The 20015-nt window shown below is 42.7% G+C and overlaps 1 protein-coding gene across 1 annotated transcript in view; it reads right to left on the minus strand.

Annotated features, from left to right (window-relative positions):
• fam171a2a (family with sequence similarity 171 member A2a) overlaps positions 1 to 20015 on the minus strand; it is a 62113-nt gene that overhangs the window by 24966 nt on the left and 17132 nt on the right. The window contains exon 3 of the mRNA XM_014192623.2: positions 11242 to 11334. Within this exon, the coding sequence (XP_014048098.2) occupies positions 11242 to 11334 (93 nt within the window). The remainder of the gene's footprint in view (positions 1 to 11241; positions 11335 to 20015) is intronic.

Below are 20015 nucleotides of genomic sequence, written 5' to 3' on the forward strand. Positions count from 1 at the left end.
TGGGCTTTAACTTCTTATTCTTCACCATCCCTTTCCTGCCTCTGTGCTCCTTCCTTTCTGTAGCCCCCCTCCATCTGAGCGGCCAAGCTGCTGCCCTTCCTTCACTGAAGCCAGCCCAGGACAGGGACGTGATCTGGGGCATGGCTCTAGAAAACACAGAGCTGATTGGTTGGTACAGGTGGTCCTCTTGCCATGAGGAGCCCTGAACAGTGCCCGTCTGTTAAGCAGAGCAGGATCCCAGCCAGACTGAGGAGGAAGCAATGGCATAAAGGAAAGCTGGAGAGAGAAGAGGACTGAGGAGAGGGGAGTTTGAAGACTCACACAAACAAACCTCAAAGGACTCTGCAATGGCCCTGAGAGGCAGGCAGACTGGATCACTCCTTGGGTTCTGCTCTGAGAGGAGGGAAGGGCCAAGGAGGGAGTGGTGGGGTGGTTGCAGGGGTCAAAGGGATCAAAGGGGGAGAGTAGCAGTAGGGGTCCCAAGAGAGAACATGGGTCATCCATCACCTAAATGTCCCCCTGCTGAAAGCCTGGTTGAGTAAGATTAAGAAGAGACCCTCAGAGGGAATAGGACACTGATTCATTCCACCTAGCCATTCATCAGTTAAAAGTACCGCACTACATTTCACAAAGCGTGTTGGAGTTTCATTGGGCCATATAATGTAATTACTCATTCACTCACAAAAAGTAAGGCCATGCATAGAAGATAGAAGACGCATTGCCTTCTGCATTAAAGGTGCAGGCATACAACTGAGTGCTTATGACCTTGAGGGGGTACCACCATTAGAGGTGACAAATGAATGGCGGTGCCCTGCATTGTGTGATCTCGTCTTATTGATGCCGCCCAAAGCCAGGGTTTGGCTGGGGGTGAAAGTTCAGCCTAAGCGTGCCATCTGTCAACTAGACTGGAAAACACACAGGAGTGAGGACTGGGGAGTGCCTCTTTGTGTGCTGCGCTGTAAAGCCAATGCTAACGCTAACCCCACTGAGTTTAGAGTTCAGTGGCTGGCTGAGGGGGCAGAGGTGCCTGTGGTCTGGGATTGTTTGACAGCTTTCCAATGTCTGTCTGGAGGGACTCTCTAGGTATTTTATCATGCTGGACACACCATGTCCAAACTCCCATGGCATGGGCGGATTGGCGGTCTGGCAATTCTGACAATTATCAGAAGGGCCAGACCATCTTCTATTAAACTGGGCTGGTTGAAATTGTCCCCCCTCCCAAAAAAACTAAATACAATAATAGTAATAATACATAAACAGTACCAGTCAAAAGTTTGGACACACCTACTCATTAATGGATTTTTCTTTATTTGTACCTTTTCTACATAGTGAACACATCAAAACTATGAAATAACACATATGGAATCATGTAGTAACCAAAGGTGTTAAACAAATCAAAATATATGTTATATTTGAGATTCTTCAAAGTAGCCACCCATTCTCTCAAACGACTTCATGAGGTTCATCACCTGGAATGCATTTCGATTAACAGGTGTGCCTTCTTAAAAGTTAATTTGTGGAATTTCTTTCCTTGTTAATGCATTTGAGCCAATCAGTTGTGTTGTAACAAGGTAGGGGTGGTATACATAAGATAAGTTCATATCATGGCAAGAAGAGCTCAAATAAGCAAAGAGAAACGACAGTCCATCATTACTTTAAGACATGAAGGTCAGTCAAACCTTACAATTTCAAGAACTTTTAAAGTTTCTTCAGGTGCAGTCTCAAATACCAACAAGATCTATGATGAAACTGGCTCTCATGAGGACCACCACAGGAAAGGAAGACCCAGATGTACCTCTGCTGCAGAGGATAAGTCCATTAGAGTTACCAGCTTCAGAAACAAATAAATGCTTCACAGAGTTCAAGAGACACATCTCAACATCAACTGTTCAGAGGAGACTATGTGAATCAGGCCTTCATTGTCGAATTGCTGCAAAGAAACGACTACTTAAAAAGGACACCAATAAGAATAACAAACTTGCTTGTGCCAAGAAACATGAGCAATGGAGACATTAGTCCGGTGGAAATCTGTCCCTTGGTCTGATGAGTACAAATTTTACATTTTTGGTTTCATCCGCCTTGTCTTTGTGAGATACAGAGTAGGTGAACGGATGATCTCCGCATGTGTGGTTCCCACTGTGAAGCATGGAGGAGGAGGTATGACGGTGTGGGGGTGCTTTGCCGGTGATTTATTTAGAATTCAATGTACACTTAACCAGCATGTCTACCACAGCATTCTGCAGCGATTTGCCATCCCATCTGGTTTGCCCTTAGTAGGACTGTCATTTGTTTTTCAACAGGACAATGACCTAACACACCTCCAGGCTGTGTAAGGGCTATTTAACCAAGAAGGAGAGTGATGGAGTGCAGCATCAGATGACCTGGCCTCCTCAATCACCCGACCTCAACCCATTTGAGATGGTTTGGGATAAGTTGGACCCCAGAGTGAAGGAAAAGCAGCCAACAAGTGCTCAGCATATGTGGGAACTCCTTCAAGACTGTTGGAAAAGCAGTCATGAAGACAAAAGGTGGCTACTTTTAAGAATAAAATATATATTTGTTTAACACTTTTTTTTTGGTTAATACATGATTCCATATGTGTTATTTCATAGTTTTGATGTCTTCACTATTATTATACAATGTACAAAATAGTAAAAATAAAGAAAAACCCTTGAAAAAGTAGGTGTGTCCCAACTTTTGATTGGTACTGTGCGCGCACACACACACACACACACACACACACACACACACACACACACACACACACACACACACACACACACAGTTGAAGTAGGAAGTTTACATTCACATTAGCCAAATACATTCCCTGTCTTAGGTCAGTTAGGATCAGCACCTTATTTTAAGAACGTGAAATGTCAGAATAATAGCAGAGAGAATTATTTCTTTCAGCTGTTATTTCTTTCATCACATTCCCAGTGGGTCAGAAGTTTACATGCGTATTTGGTAACATTGCCTTTAAATTGTTTAACTTGGGTCAAACGTTTCAGGTAGCCTTTAAAAAGCTTCCCACGATAAGTTGGGTGAATTTTGGCCCATTCCTCTTGACAGAGCTGATGTAACTGAATCAGGTTTGTAGGCCTCCTTGCTCGCACACACTTTTTCAGTTCTGCCCACACATTTTCTATAGGATTGAGGTCAGGGCTTTGTGATGGCCACTCCAATACCTTGACTTTGTTGTCCTGAAGCCATTTTGCCACCACTTTGGAAGTATGCTTGGAGTCATTGTCCATTTGGAAGACCCATTTGCGACCAAGCTTTAACTTCCTGACTGATGTCTTGAGATGTTGCTTCAATATATCCACATAATTTTCCTACCTCATGATGCCATCTATTTTGTGAAGTGCACCAGTCCCTCTTGCAGCAAAGCACCACCACAACATGATGCTGTCACCCCCGTGCTTCAAGGTTGGGATGGTGTTCTTCGGCTTGCAAGCCTCCCCCTTTTTCCTCCAAACATAACGATGGTCATTATGGCCAAACAGTTATATTTTTGTTTCATCAGACCAGAGGACATCTCTCCAAAAAGTACAATCTTTGTCCCCATGTGCAGTTGCAATCCGTAGTCTGGCTTTATTATGGCGGTTTTGGAGCAGTGGCTTCTTCCTTGCTGAGCGCCTTTCAGATTATGTTGATATAGGACTCGTTTTTCTGTGGATTTAGATACTTTTGTACCCGTTTCCTCCAGCATCTTCACAAGGTCCTTTGCTGTTGTTCTGAGATTGATTTGCACTTTTCGCACCAAAGTACATTCATCTATAGGAGCCAGAACGCGTCTCCTTCCTGAGCGGTATTTCGGATGCGTGGTCCCATGGTGTTTATACTTGCGTACTATTGTTTGAACAGATTAACGTGGTACCTTCAGGCATTTGGAAATTGCTTCCAAGGATGAACCAGACTTGTGGAGGTCTACAATTTTTTCTGGGGCCTTGGCTGATTTATTTTGATTTTCCCATGATGTCAAGCAAAGAGGCACTGAGTTTGAAGGTAGGCTTGAAATATATCCACAGGTGCACCTCCAATTGACTCAAAGGATGTCAATTAGACTATCAGAAGCTTCTAATGCCGTGACATCATTTTCTGTAATTTTTCAAGCTGTTGACCACACCGCTGACCACACCGCTCGCGTCGAGTGCGTTGCAAAATAAATTTAGGAATCTATGTTATTCAATTATTGCACCCACACTACTCGCTCGCGTCAACGAGTATCTGCGTTGCCAAGGGCTAAAATAGATCCTATTTCTGACGCAGATCGCGCTGCAAGTCCTGCCTCTCCCATCTCCTCATTGGTTTATAGAAGCAGGTAGCCACGTCCCATCTCCTTATTGGTTATACCCATGTGGGTGATTGAATGATGAACTGTGTTGCCGGTCAGTGTAGTAATACAATGAATGTTTAGATGCCAATCACCATATAAGTTCAAAGATGAAGAAGCCTGGAAGGAGCAGAGATGACTAGAAACAATTCGGTTGACCATTTTATGTGTGGTTTAATTGTCGGAGTAGAGGACCTTGTGCATTTCAGGTAAAATAACAACCTAATGTTTATATCCAAGGACAAATTAACTAGCAACAGCAAGCTAGCTAAACAGGACAAATTAGCTTGCAAGTGCAAGCTACCTAGCTAAATTGCCATATATGTTTAATGCTTTTCGACCTGTCGCTAAATTAATAGAATTGGTTCAGAGTTTGTTTTGATATTTTAACCTGCGTGTCGTGATCGGGTTTGGTGTAGGGGGACAAAATACATTAATGCACGATGGCGCATGCGCCCCGTAATTTTTTAAAATTATTTTATTTATTTAATTTTTATTTCACCTTTATTTAACCAGGTAGGCTAGTTGAGAACAAGTTCTCATTTGCAACTACGACCTGGCCAAGATAAAGCATAGCAATTTGACACATACAACAACACAGAGTTACACATGGAATAAACAAAACATGCAGTCAATAATACAGTAGAACAAAAGAAAACAAAAAGTCTATATACAGTGAGTGCAAATGAGGTAAGTTAAGGCAATAAATAGGCCATGGTGGCGAAGTAATTACAATATAGCAATTAAACACTGGAATGGTAGATGTGCAGAAGATGAATGTGCAAGTAGAGATACTGGGGTGCAAAGGAGCAAGATAAATAAATAAACACAGTATGGGGATGAGGTAGGTAGATAGATGGGCTATTTACAGATGGGCTATGTACAAGTGCAGTGATCTGTGAGCTGCTCTGACAGCTGGTGCTTAAAGCTAGTGAGGGAGATATGAGACTCCAGCTTCAGAGATTTTTGCAGTTCGTTCCAGTCATTGACAGCAGAGAACTGGAAGGAAAGACAACCAAAGGAGGAATTGGCTTTGGGGGTTGTATGTAAACTTCTGACCCACTGGAATTGTGATACAGTGAATTATATAAGTGTAATAATCTGTCTGTAAACAACTGTTGGAACATTTTACTTGTGTCATGCACAAAGTAGATGTCCTAACCGACTTGCCAAAACTATAGTTTAACAAGACATTTGTGAAGTGGTTGAAAAACGAGTTTTAATGACTCCAACATAAGTGTATGTAAATTTCCGACTTCAACTGTATATATTCACACTGAATTAAAATATAAACGCAATGTGTAAAGTGTTGGTCCCATGTTTCATGAGCTGAAATAAAAGATCCCAGAAATGTTCCATACTCACAAAAATGTATGCCCCTACCTCATCCAGACTCAAAGACAGGGCTTCATACTAAATGGGTGCTGCTGAATAATTGTGCTATATGCCACAGCACTAATCAACATATAAAATGGCTTGATGCTGCGACATGGCTTGGCTTAGAGACAGCTGAATGAGATAGAACAAGTTGAGATTTTACTGAACGCTCTGTACCCTTTGTTCCCTCATTTCCATACCAACGGACAAGGCCCAGGTGTTCAGTAAGACATCACAGAGCATCGAGAAAAACAATGGACAGGGCAGAGCATATGGAGGGAGGCATGATGGGAAAGTGTGATCACCGAGCGTAGCCACCACAGAGCAGCATATGCCAGACGCGGAGGCCGCTGTAAATTTACATAATGTTATGTGTGTGTGTTGTAAAGGCATGACATTTGAGTTAGAAGTGCAGCTGGGATGCAGTGATTGATTGAATCACAGCATGATTCGTGTTCGCTAGGTTACAGTCACTTACTGCTGACACTGTATGTGTTCGCCCATTTTTTGAGACAACCAATTGACTTCCCTGGAGGTTTTTCTGTCAATGTGGACACATCAGGCTCAATGCCATAGCTGAGAAATAGCCTTGTTGATATCCCTGCTATGGTTTATATCATGAAGCACACAGATAAGACACACAACATTTTACATTTACATTTTAGTCATTTAGCAGACGCTCTTATCCAGAGCGACTTACAGTAGTGAATGCATGCATTTTTTCCCCGTACTGGTCCCCCGTGGGAATCGAACCCACAACCCTGGCGTTGCAAACACCATGCTCTACCAACTGAGCCACACGGGACTACACAACCAGATGAGTAAAAGTTTAGACACACTTCTAGGGCCTATGACTGGCTAACAACCACTCACAGCATAGTACCTTCAGAGCCTGAATATGCCTCCACCGAAAGACTGTCGAGGGGACAACTTAGCCTTCCGTGTTGCTCCAATGAATTGTGTGTAACACGGCTTCATCACCAGTAATGCATTATTATGACGTCTGACCCAAGAGACTTAACACACGCTATGCAACACAAAATGTAGCAGAGTCAACTCAACCATGGCCTTTTACAGTAGCTCTGTTCTGAACCCACATGACAATGGTGGGGGTTCTGAGAGAAAGAGAAAGGTAGGCTTTATGGGCAAAGATAGTGTTAAGTGGGTAACGTATATTGAATCATCTTGAAAACAATGTAACAAAAGAGGTAAAAATATCAAGGTTGTACAATGATGCATTCATTGCAGGCTGTCCTTGAATGATATACATTAGCTGCTACTACTAGAGCAGTGATGTTTCAACCATAATGACAATAACACAGAATGGACTAACACTCAAACAGGCTACAATGTTTACTAAATAACTAACATACCTTGTGATTACACAGCTTAATTACACCAATCACGTGCTGCATGCTTTCAAGTACAGTCACACCAACAATCTCATTCTACCAAACACAGCATTTTGGGTTTTGTCAAACACAGCTTGAAAAGCACCCCCCTCTCCTCTCCCCCCTCACTGGCACTCCTCCACCTCTTCAAAACACTTTAGTTTCCTGCCACCGGGTCGTCTCCATGGTGACTAGCCTCAGCACTGAGAGCTGCACTTTCAGATGGCCTCTCATCAGTTCCTATCCATCAGCACAGGGATCTACTGTCTTTCTTCTCCCTGTTACTAGAGCCCTCGTCATGACACACTACCGTGCTTAGTCCTCCTGAGAGACTCGTCTCTAGCGCTTAAAGAGACAGCAGAGAAAACGTACCAAACTGCTCCTCGCTTAACTGACTGAGCGAGACTACCCTGGAGGCATTGAGAGAGTGGGAGAGAGTGGGAGAGTGTGTGTAAGTGTATGTGTGTCAGCAAAACGACCACATCCTCCATTCATGTACCTCTATAAAAGTTACCAGATGCTCCAAAGTGTTAACAAGAGAGTTGTGTAACTGTATCTCATCCTGATTCAATTAAGTATTATTCAAACCTGACTAACTAACTAAGATGTCACGGGCGTCGTATGAATTGGACCAAAACGCAGCGGGAATGTGAATGCTCATTATCTTCTTTATTGAACAAAAAAATTAACACTGAACAAAAAGACCGACGAAAACAGTCTTGTCAGGTGCAACAAACACTAAAACAGGAAACAACTACCCACAAATCCCATAGAAGAAAAAAAAACACCCCTACTAAATAGGACCTTCAATTAGAGGCAACGAGGAACAGCTGCCTCCAATTGAAGGTCAAAACAATAAACTAGACATAGAAATAGAAATACTAGAAAATAGAACATAGAAATACAAAACATAGAACACAACCCAAAAACCCCGACAACACAAAACAAACACACCCCTGCCACGTCCTGACCAAACTACAATAACAAATAACCTCTTTTACTGGTCAGGACGTGACATAAGAACACAGGGGTATCTGGTCATTGGAGCTGGTTAGGTATTTTTTGCTTTTGCGAAAGCAGCAGCTACTATTCCTGGGGTCCACACAAAACATGAAACATAATACAGAACTTAATAGACAAGAACGGCTCAAGGACAGAACTACATAAATAAAAGAAATGGCACACACAGCCTACATATCAATACATACAGTACACACAAAATATCTTGGTAAAATGGGGGAGAGACATTGTGAGGTGTTGCTTTATCAGGCTGGCTGTTGATTTGCACAATATGAGATGGAAGGGAGTTTTTTCTGAATTTGGGGACAGTGAAAAGACCCCTGGTGGCATGTCTGGTGGGGTAAGTTTGTACAACAGTTGTACATACAACTACCTCAGGTAGACCCAAATCAATTGAACAAGTAAAGGATGCCTCTCCTCGCCACATAAATCACCAACACACTACTAAAACTCTACAGGGGGGTGGAGTAATATGTAGTCAATTATGGCATGAAAGGCCCTTTTGACAAAGAGAATAGCAAAGGAAGAGAGAAAACTGTCTGGGGCATAATTAAAGTGGACAGACAGGGCTCTCATTGAGGCTGTTGCTACCAAAATCAATGTGCTGCAGTCACAATAAATGCCTCTCATCCTGTCACGCACGCGCACACATACGGTCACGTCAGTCCCGGATTCTGGGATCGTTAAGGAGATAAGGGAAAACCGCTGCATCAGGGGCCCTGGGCTTGACAGTTCAGAGAGGAGGGGGAAGAGAGAGAGATTTAGGAGGTATGGAGATTCAGTTGATATACAGTAAAGAGAATGTGTGTTGTGTGGGTCTGAGAGAGAAAGCGAGAGAGAGAGAGAAATAGAGAGCATGAACTACAGAGAAAGTGGGAGCATGTCACATGTACAGCTTTCTTAAGGGGCCTTGGTTGGAGCGGATTACATCATTCTGGCTCACTCATTGGACTGGACAGGTGACAGGAAGTTGAGGGCTGTGACACCACGTACAGCACCCTACTGGCAGCGTAAGCAGAGAAACTGACAGAGATGAAGAGAATGAGGAAGAAGGAGGGCGAGAAGACAGGGAGGTGTACACTGTGCCTATTGCTAACACCTCGTACTGTATGTTTAAGAGGAATACAGAGGGAAAGATGGAGCATTTTCTTAAATTATTGGGTATTGTTCCTACCCAGCATTCCCCGGAACACACACACCCCCAACTGCATGTCATGATTGTTTTCCTAGCCACTGTGCGTCTAACTTTGCATTGCTTGCTCTTTTGGGTTTGAGGCTGGGTATATGTAAAGCACTTTGTGACAACTGCTGATGTAAAAAGGGGTTTAAAAGATACATATGATTAAATTAGATGTTCACACCCAGAGGGTATCACTAAACAGAGACAGTATCTATCACGTTTATCGCATCCCATAATGTGGGCTATAACAACACAACAATAGTACGTGCTGCTGCTGCGAAAGCAATTGTTAAAATCATATGGAACAACGACTGGTGAATCTATAGGTCTTTCTTTAATTTATTTAATAGAGATGAACAAAGCATGGACTTTACACCCAGCCCATTCCTAAACAGGTGTAAATTCTGGAAGACATTTACAGCCTGTTTGGTTTGCCTAGATATGCCTTGAGGCAGATAGAGTGCTGTATCTAGGTCAATTTTGTTTGGATGCTTCATCTTCTGTATTGATGGTTTATTGGCACTATCAACAATGTGGAAAATTACGAGTGTATTTGATCAGATCTGTTCGATTACCGGTCGGGTAATAAACAACACACACGCACGCACACCATCTGCACACGCACGCCATCTGCACACGCACGCATGCCGACACACACACACACACACACACACACACACACACACACACACACACACACACATTAAGAGCTGTGATTAGCTGATTAGACAATAAAAGCCTGTTTCTCTTTTGCTGTAGTGTAGCGGCCGAGTGATGTATTAGTGATGTAACTGACTTTGAATACAGAGAGGGCCGCGTTGTCAGAGGACAGCATGCTCCATTTGCTCTGCCAATTACTCTTCAGCTCCACTATAAGGGTTGTGTTGCTGTTGCGTTTTACCTGCCACACCGAGCGTTGTTTTGAGAGCGGAGAAGAGCAGAGGGGGAGAGCATCTTCTTTCTATTCGATTATGCGTAAGTACAATAGCTTTGGTCCAGTTTTTCGCAGGTACTCATTAAATCTGCAATGTGTAACTTTTTGGGCGACCTGACCAAATTCTCAAGAGTTATAGATCTGTCATTCTCATTGAAAGCAAGTCTAAGAAGCATGACCCGCCAAACCGCACTTCTTAACACTCGCTTGCTCGCTTAACCCAGAAGCCAGTTGCACCAAGGTGTCGGCGGAAAGACCGTTCAAATGACAACCAAAGTCATCCTGCAGTCAATAGCGCGGTGAGCCAAGTAAAGCCCCCCCCCCACCCAAACCCGGATGACGCTAGGCCAATTGTGCGACGCCATATGAGACCCCCAGTTACGGCCGGTTGTGACACAGCTTGGGATCCAACCCCAGGCTGTAGTGACACCGCAACACTGCGATGCAGTGCCTTAGACCACTGCGCCACTTGGGAGGCCAGGCCATAGAGAATTTAACCATGGCTACTGCCGTTGGACTTGACGCAACATGAGCGCAACACGGGCAGTGAAGCAGCGTTCATGGATTACAAAGGAAGCATTTCCTCAATGGTTGGCGGCTGACGGCAATGTCGGATGCCCGATGGCTATAGTAATACTATAGTAATACTATAGTAATACAGTATCTGTTCTGTCTGTGCTAGGGTGTACTGAACCCAATGCTATGCTTTATGTGTTAGATCAAGCAGTGCTACTACCCTAACAGTCCACTGTGAAAATATATTTGGGCCCTCAACCATGTGAAAATGTATAGTATTTCTATTTACAAAATGTGTGATTATTGATCTAAGGCCATATGGAGAAGTGTTAAAAAGCCACAAGCCAGCAATTTTGCATACATACATTTCACAAATGGGTGGGCCCGAGAAACAAACCTACAATCCCGGTGCTGCAAGTGCCATGCTCTACCAACTGAGCCATACAGAACCACATACAGGACCAGGCAGGTATAGTATGTAGAGACTCACCTGGGGATCCTAGCAGCACCTGGACTACATCATCATACAGGATCAGGGTGGCAGGCCGCTGGGGGAGCAGGTAGAGGCTTACTGAAGCATACACTTAGAGAGAGAGAGAGAGAGAGAGAGAGAGAGAGAGAGAGAGAGAGAGAGAGAGAGAGAGAGAGAGAGAGTTAGGTATGACAGATCAGTCATCAATCAGACAGACACCTGTCTCTGTTGACTGCTGCCGTTTTGTCCCCCCCCACCCCCAGTCATAACAAAACAATGTTTGTCAAACACAGAGAGACAGTCATGACCTATTTTGCTCCCTTCAAAGTGTTTCCAGCTGTGCAGCAAGACAAAAATACAGCCACCGTGGGGTTATATAAGGAAACCAGGCCACCTCATTCATCAGCGGTCCACAGAGGATACTATATACACGAGTGGTGAGGAAATCCTAGTGCATCCCACCTGAGAGTTCCCTCCCTGACAGGCAGACTGAAAGGAGTGTGTGTGTGTGTGTGTGTCTGCAACCCGAGTCCACTAGGGGAGGAGACACTGGCAATGAGCAATAACAGTTGTGACGAGGCATTGAAATCCAACCAGAGGGAAAGAGCTCAGGATAGATTCAAAACACTCTTGACATTGCAAAGCATCTCTATCCTTTCGACTTTGTGTTCAGAGGACGTGGAAGGATGTGTGCTGTCTTTACACTCGTGACAGGTGTATGCTTTGCTGGTCAAGAGAGTTACATGTATTGGATTCTATCTCGAAAGGGTGTAGACTAAACAACCAGCACTATTCGGTGAAACCTAGGACCTGTCTCTGTTTGTTGTCAGGTATTAGCATTAGGTATAAGTGAGGTATTACGGAGAGCATAGTTCCTGCCATTCAAACGTTTTCACTCAGGCCCCCCTTCCAGCATTGGGAAAATCCCACACCGGGTATATATTTCTATGGGTACAAGCACTGTTCATGACACAAACTGTTCACACCCCTCTTGTTGGTGGAGAAAACATTTTGCAGGTTTAAAGCTTATTTCCTGCCATTCTACACATTTTGCCATGGGATGGAGGCTTTATTGTTGATGCCATTTTAACACTAGAACTGCTAAAGCAGTCATTTGGACTGCTCATGAAAGAAAAATAAATATTATTCTTCCATTTGTTAAGTCATGTCCGCCTCTGTCCTTGCCTTTTCCTAACAAATCTACATAACACACTGTCGTTGTTAGAATCTTAATATCACAAACAGAACTGAAGTTATAATCAGTTTTAAGAGGGCATGTCATTTTTTCAAATGGTTTTCCACTATTGCCTCTCCTTCTCCTGACAGTAGTGCTTACTCCGCTCCTTCTCACGACACTTGAAAGTGCCGTGTCGAGTATAATTTGACACATATTACAACAGATGAAATAAATAAAGTAGTATAATGGGGGAGAATAGGTGAGTTGATTAGAGAGGGGAAGCGAATTATGCATAATCATGTAATCACTAAAGGTGAATGAAGAACAGCAGTCCAAACAGTCTATTCTGACCTACTTGGAGTACACAGTGAGCGTGTGCGTACATTTTCAAAATCTGAATGAAAACAACTTAAAAATGGTGGGGAAGAAATTTGGTTTGAAGTTTGGATAGAACAAGTCGGTGACAAAGCTACGGGACGATTATCAGCCCAAAATGTATGGGATACCTTTCTTTGGAGAAAGCATGTCACAGGATCGCTACAGAGAGATCATGCGCTACCTCCATTTTGATGACTAAGAAACTAGAACGCGACGCTTGGAAACAGATTGATTGAACACTTGAATGTTGGTGTTTTTAGTTGTTTTTACATATAGCCTACAGTAACAAAAACTAATGAAAATCCTATTTTTACTTGAAAAAAAAATTTAAAATAAGAAAATTCTAATCTTACCCAAGACCTTCATAAACACAACCAAATTATTATTTTTTGCGATAGCATATATGAAATGTATTAATTACACTGTTAGAACATTGCAGTCAGAATGACTGCTCATTAGCTTAAAGGCCTAGCGGTTCTAGTGTTAAAGCTAATTTGCTGCAATTCTATACACTTTGTCATGGGGTGCAGAGAACACTTTTCAGTTTTATGGCTCATTTTCTACAATTCTACACATTTTCCCATTTTCCCAAAATCAATGGGTTAAAAACCTTGCTAAAAAAACGTTAGCTGATCTGGACATTTCTGAGTTACAAATAGCTCTCTGCAATAACTGACATGACAAGAGGAAAACTGCTGATGCACTACCCAATTTCAAAATTGCACCTTGTGCATTATACTATCACAACTTTCAGTAAGTAAGTTGAAAGCAGGACTGAGTTTTTGGGGGCCATTCGCGCCCCACAGTTTGGGAACCACTGAAGTAGAGTAAGGTTATTGAATGGCATTGTTTACTTGGCTCAGCATCAGCAGAAATGACAACTGTGTGGCATTTGGGCATTGTTTTCTCCAGAATGTTCCCCCCCCATCTGTCTCTAGGGATCTGACTATACCCACTGACCAGTATAGCCTTGGGCTGTCTGGACCCTCTGAAGCTGTGGCAAGTGCTGGCTACTCTCCAGGACACATTAGCATGGTGGCTGGAGTAAGCTGTAGTGCCCAGTGCCTACCTAGGCTGGTTTAACCAGACTGAACCATGAATGCACATTTGAGAACAGTGATCAGTCTGGGTTAACCAGGTTAATGCCCATTGGGGCGGCAGGTAGCCTAGTGGTTAGAGCGTTGAACTTGTAACCGAAAGGTTGCAAGATTGAATACCCGAGCTGACAAGGTAAAAATCTGTTGTTCTGCCCCTGAACAAGGCAGGTAACCCACTGTTCCTAGGCCGTCATTGAAAATAAGAATTTGTTCTTAATTGACTTGCCTAGTTAAATAAAGGTAAAATTAATTAAAAAAAATATGTTATTAAGAAGAATCAGGGTGTTGCTGATACTGATGTACCCCCTGAGCTATAAGCCTGTGTGCATAAGGCAGCAGAGACATCAAGGACTCAAAACATAACATTTATCAAGCTTTTTGTGAATTCTTTCATTGCACAGATCCTCACAGTAAAAGTGCACACTGGTCTGCATAAGTCAATTGGTATACAGTTGTCATTTGCTTGATACAATCTGCAAGAGCTAAAAAGACAATAATTAAAATTAGCATCATATATTTTATTATACTGGATGCACAATATGTCTACAGCTTGGGAAGATATAGAGTGTGTATTGTATGTTAAATGCTGATCACTCCATAAAGGGAAAGCTTTGTGTGCAGATGTCTGTATTGAAGTCACTGTGGTTGACAAGGAGAGTCGATGCAGCATGCAGTGTTTACACCGTTCCCTGCAGCTTGAATTATTAGGCTGTGTGAGTATGCTCTGTGTGTGGGTGGATGCTTTCCAAGAGCTAAGAGCTACAGTTAGAGTGAGCCTGGCAGGTTACGCCAGCCCAGGTTCATAGACGCTGCTTTAACTGAGAGAACTGGGACATTCGCCCCTTTCTCTCAAGCACACACACAGACACGTACGCACGCACACAGATCGCAAACGCGCACACACAAGCAGATCACACAGTGCTTAATATTCTCCACCATGGGAAGCAGAGAAAAGGGAAGGTGACTGCTTGTCAGACCAGAGCATATACAACACTGGGCCTGAGGCACAGATGGGGGGAGAGACAAGAGCCAGAGCTAGAGCCAGAAAAGACTGTGCAACAGAGGGAGAAAAAAAACGTGTGAATTTGACACTGGGGAGGAAAGACAGATGGAAAAAGTGAGAGAGAGAGAATCCACATTAGGGGAAAGAGAATCAACATAACAAGAAAGCAACGCTAAAATGCCCCCAAGACACCAGTTTTATCATCCATCCTTCCAGGTTGTGTTCAGTTCGGGTTCGGTCCCCTGACTTCAGCTGAGTCAATCAAGAGCTGTGAGCAAGAGGCACCTCGTCTCGCTGCACAAGGAAACATATGAGCGATGGCAGTGAGTCATCCATCCCTGGGACTTGCATGACAACCACAGATTATAGAAGGGCTGGAGGGGATAGCCTAGCCGGGCTGTAGGACACTGCAGTTTTTAAAGAACCATTTTGTCTCTCTTAGACCAATGATAATAAAATACGAGAGAAGAATAGAGGGGCGAACAAAGTCAGTGATAAACAGAACACTACTGATGGAGACTGTTGAAGAGACATCTCTCTAAGGTGGAAGGCGTTTTGGGTTTGAAAGCATAAGGGACAAAGGATGCAGGGCTGACCCACATCCTCTCTCAGATTGTTGAGTCATGGTTCTAGTACGTTAACAGTTACCCATAGTTATTGTTTAATATATGGTAGTTATTGTGATAGGGACACAATGGTGTATATCTCCAGCCTTGTCCCAGATCTGTTTGTGCTGTCTTGCCAAATCCTACCCTATGATAAACGACCATATGAGTTGACTATATAAACAGATCTGGGACCAGGCTAGCATCCCTCTTCAGATTTCTGCAATGTCATAATGGCTTAAGTGTCTATAAAGTTTGTGAAATGCAAACAGACTGAGCGGATTCTCATTATCACAATCATCAAAGACATGATTCTGTTCTGTTGTCAGCACTCTGCAGCCCTGTCCAATTTCCATATAATGCCTTGTTAAAATGGCTCAGGAATTTATATGGATATACTGTAATTAAATAGAATAGGATTATAGTATAGACCTATAGAGAATACATATATTATGAAATATATTCCAAGTGAAGTTAATTTAATCAATCCAGTTCACTTCAGAATGATTCTAGAATCCATGGAAACTTAATTGGGTTAATAGGCAGGGCCCAGGGGGATAACTTGGGGACAATGAAGTTTGGAATTATGGGTATACAGAAATAGACAATGGTCTGCTGACAGTGTGTGTGCTCTATGGAGAGAACTTGTTGACAGAGACAACAATGGCTGGGGACAAATGCAGGCATGAAATGAAAGAGCAATTAAAAGGGTTTGTGAAAATGAGAAACACAAAAAGAAATACAAAAAGAGAAAACTAAAGAGACAAGAGGTTTACCACTTGGATGAACATTGTTTCTCATTAAATCATTATGACCATCTGCCATTGAATGTAGGCTAAAGTATCAGAGAGCGCAGGTAAAAAAAAACATGCTGCAGTTGGTATAATGGAGGAAAGAGCTACAGTAACGCTCCATCCCCTCTGAAGCAGGCAGACTAAAGAGCCAAGTAGACTACTATCTATGGTGGTGAAATGGACAGAGCTCTCCAAGGTGCTGATTAATTCAAAGCATTTTAGATGTCACTGCAGAACACCCCACATACTCGAGTATACAGTGCCTTGCAAAAGTATTCATCCCCCTTGGCGTTTTTCCTACTTTGTTGCATTACAACCTGTAATTTAAATGGATTTTTATTTTGATTTTATGTAATGTACATACACAAATAGTCAAAATTGGTGAAGTGAAATGAAAAAAAATGACTTGTTTCAAAAAATTCTAAAAAATTAAAAACAGAAAAGTGGTGCGTACATATGTATTCACCCCCTTTGCTATGAAGCCCCTAAATAAGATCTGGTGCAACCAATTATCTTCAGAAGTCACATAATTAGTTAAATAAAGTCCACCTGTGTGCAATCTAAGTCTCACATGATCTCAGTATATATACACCTGTTCTGAAAGGCCCCAGAGTCTGCAACACCACTAAGCAAGGGGCACCACCAAGCAAGTGGCACCATGAATACCAATGAACTCTCCAAACAGGTCAGGGACAAAGTTGTGGAGAAGTACAGATCAGGGTTGGTAATAAAAAAAATATCCCAAACTTTGAACATCCCACGGAGAACCTTTAAATACGTTATTAAAAAAGTTGAAAGAATATAGCACCACAACAAACCTGCCAAGAGAGGGCCGCCCACCAAAACTCATGGACCAGGCAAGGAGGGCATTAATCAGAGAGGCAACAAAGGCACCAAAGATAACCCTGAAGGAGCTGCAAAGCTCCACAGCGGAGATTGGAGTATCTGTCCATAGGACCACTTTAAGCCGTACACTCCACAGAGCTGGGCTTTACGGAAGAGTAGCCAGAAAAAAGCCATTGCTTAAAGAAAAAAAATTTGCAAACACGTTTGGTATTCGCCAAAGGGCATGTGGGAGACTCCCCAAACATATAGAAGAAGGAATTCTGGTCAGATGAGACTAAAATTGAGCTTTTTGGCCATCAAGGAAAACGCTACGTCTGGCGCAAACCCAACACTTCTCATCACCCTGAGAATACCATCCCCACAGAGAACACCATCCCCACAGTGAAGCATGGTGGTGGCAGCATCATGCTGTGGGGATGTTTTTCCATCGGCAAGGACTGGGAAACTGGTCAGAATTGAAGGAATGACGGATGGCGCTAAATACAGGAAAATTATTGAGGGAAACCTGCTCCAGAGTGTTCAGGACCTCAGACTGGGGTGAAGGTTCACCTTCCAACAGGACAATGACCCTAAGCACAAAGCTAAGGCTTCGGGTCTTCCAGAGATTTGAGACTGGGATGGAGGTTCACCTTCCAGCAGGACAATGACCCTAAGCATACTGCTAAAGCAACACTTGAGTGGTTTAGGGGGAAACATTTAAATGTCTTGGAATGGCCTAGTCAAAGCCCAGACCTCAATCCAATTGAGAATCTGTGGTATGACTTAAAGATTTCTGTACACAGGCAGGAACCCATCCAACTTGAAGGAGCTGGAGCAGTTTTTCCTTGAAGAATGGGCAAAAATCCCAGTGGCTATTTACGTCACTGCAAATCACCCGCTAAGAACATGTGCACACATACTCAGCTGTGGAGCTTACAAGACCCACATTTCATATAATTTTCAAGACATCAATGTAGCAGTAGAAGAAATATCACAATATTGGAATATGATTTAAAATAAAATAAATCAATGTAGGCTACAGCAGAACACATATATAAGAATACATAGGCCTCCTGCCTATGTGATAATATGAAGCGCATATTCAGATAAACTTCACAGTACAGAACAATTTGTAAAGGAAAAATGTATTCCTACCTTAGTTTTCAAAATCTCCCACAATGACTCTCCCCATGTCAAGTTCATTTAACTCCTGACAGTAAGTTTCTTTCTCAAAGCCATGCCGTTTAGACTCCTTGTAAGGCTGTTTGGAAGACTCTGGCTGTAGTGTCTATTTTTAAATGTTGAATGTTAACTATAACCTGGGTACCCTCTTTAGCCTTGTCTACAATGCTTGCTGCCACCAAACGCACCTTGGTTCAGGTATGTTACTGTACATTCCACCTACTCTTTTGCTAATTTAATCCCTCTAGTCTTTTCTAGATCCAAGTTCCCTACCTTTTTGCATGTTGTACAGCCCAGCTTTGAATTTTGCATGAAACACCAGGAGTTATAAATTTGCTTGTTCTTGAACTGAGCTTCCGTCCAAACTGCACCTGCTCCAAGCACTTCGTCGGTGGATTCACTGTCCCCCAAACCCTCCCCAGCTCCCAGTCCCCCTCTCCCGCCGAGTATGACTCACCAGTAGGCCTACTAGCTAGCGGAAATGCCAGTGGTGGTGCTGACCTGGTGGGATTAGCAGCGCTGCTAGCTAAGGCATTGCGATCAGGAGCAATTTGCCCCTCATTCCTCTCCTCCGGCACTGACCGTTCTCCGGCTTGTTTCGGGTTCGATTCACTATCTTTCTCTTGATTTTTGGACTTCAAAATGTCATAATACTCGATTGTCTTTCTTAAATATTTTTTTTGATTTGGCTTTCCCACGTTTCAAATTCAGTAGGAAGATGACTAGCCTAGGCTAAGTGAGAAGATTACATAGGGACCTCTTCATTAGCTGATCACCACTACCAAGACCTGTGTCATGATCAGCTACTTACCCCACCGGCCTTCCCCATAACCTCTATGTAGAAATGAGAGACCAGGTCTGTAATCAGTGAAGGATTGCTGCGCTTTGACAAGATGGTTTTTCTGAGTGGGCGGTAGAAATATCGAGGAGGCAACTTGACTTAACTCTGATCACTTTTACTAGAATGTTTATAGTGCGAACTGTGAAACAATTAATAAATCATGCCGTGAGAGGTACCGGATCTGTGCAAATAGGTGCCAGAACAAACTAAGTCAAATCTATTCCAGCAGGATCCAGGTCAAATTAAGCACTGATTATAAGCTAAGTATAACTATAACAAATCTAATGTGTAAAATAAATTAAATCCAGCTCAGGGTTCCAGCTATACATTTGTTTTTTCTAATTTGCTAGCTAAGTGGCTAGAGGTCATGATCAAGCATCTTGGTTACAGCAGAGACATTCAATCCCCTCCTGGATCAAGATCCCTGTTGCCTAAATTGCTTTGTGCGTCCCAAAAAATATATCATAAAAAAAGAAATGTAAATAGCGGCCCTTGTGTGTACTTCTGGTAATATCGTTTACCCCTGTATGGTACAGAAACCTATAACGGTATGGATACCGCCCAACCCTACCACACATCATCTTTTTGATTGCCCAGCCATCCCATCTTCAGTTAGCTGTTTGTTGCACAACATCAAATTCTAAAACTGGCAAGTTTTTCTTCCTCTCATTTGTCCTTATATTGGCTGTTAGATGTAAAATCAGGATTACTTTTACTTTGCTGCTTTTGGGTAAAGTTTGTCGACTTGAATATGAAATTGATTTAAAAAAATAATATATATATATATATATTATATTTAAACAGTTATGACGGTTATTTTATTTTCTTTTCATCCATAATCGTTGATTACACGGTTATTTAAAAAGATTTAAAAAATCGGCACAGCCCTA

This window comes from Salmo salar, chromosome ssa03, assembly GCF_905237065.1.
Source record: "Salmo salar chromosome ssa03, Ssal_v3.1, whole genome shotgun sequence".
In the NCBI taxonomy this organism is placed as follows: Eukaryota; Metazoa; Chordata; class Actinopteri; order Salmoniformes; family Salmonidae; genus Salmo; species Salmo salar.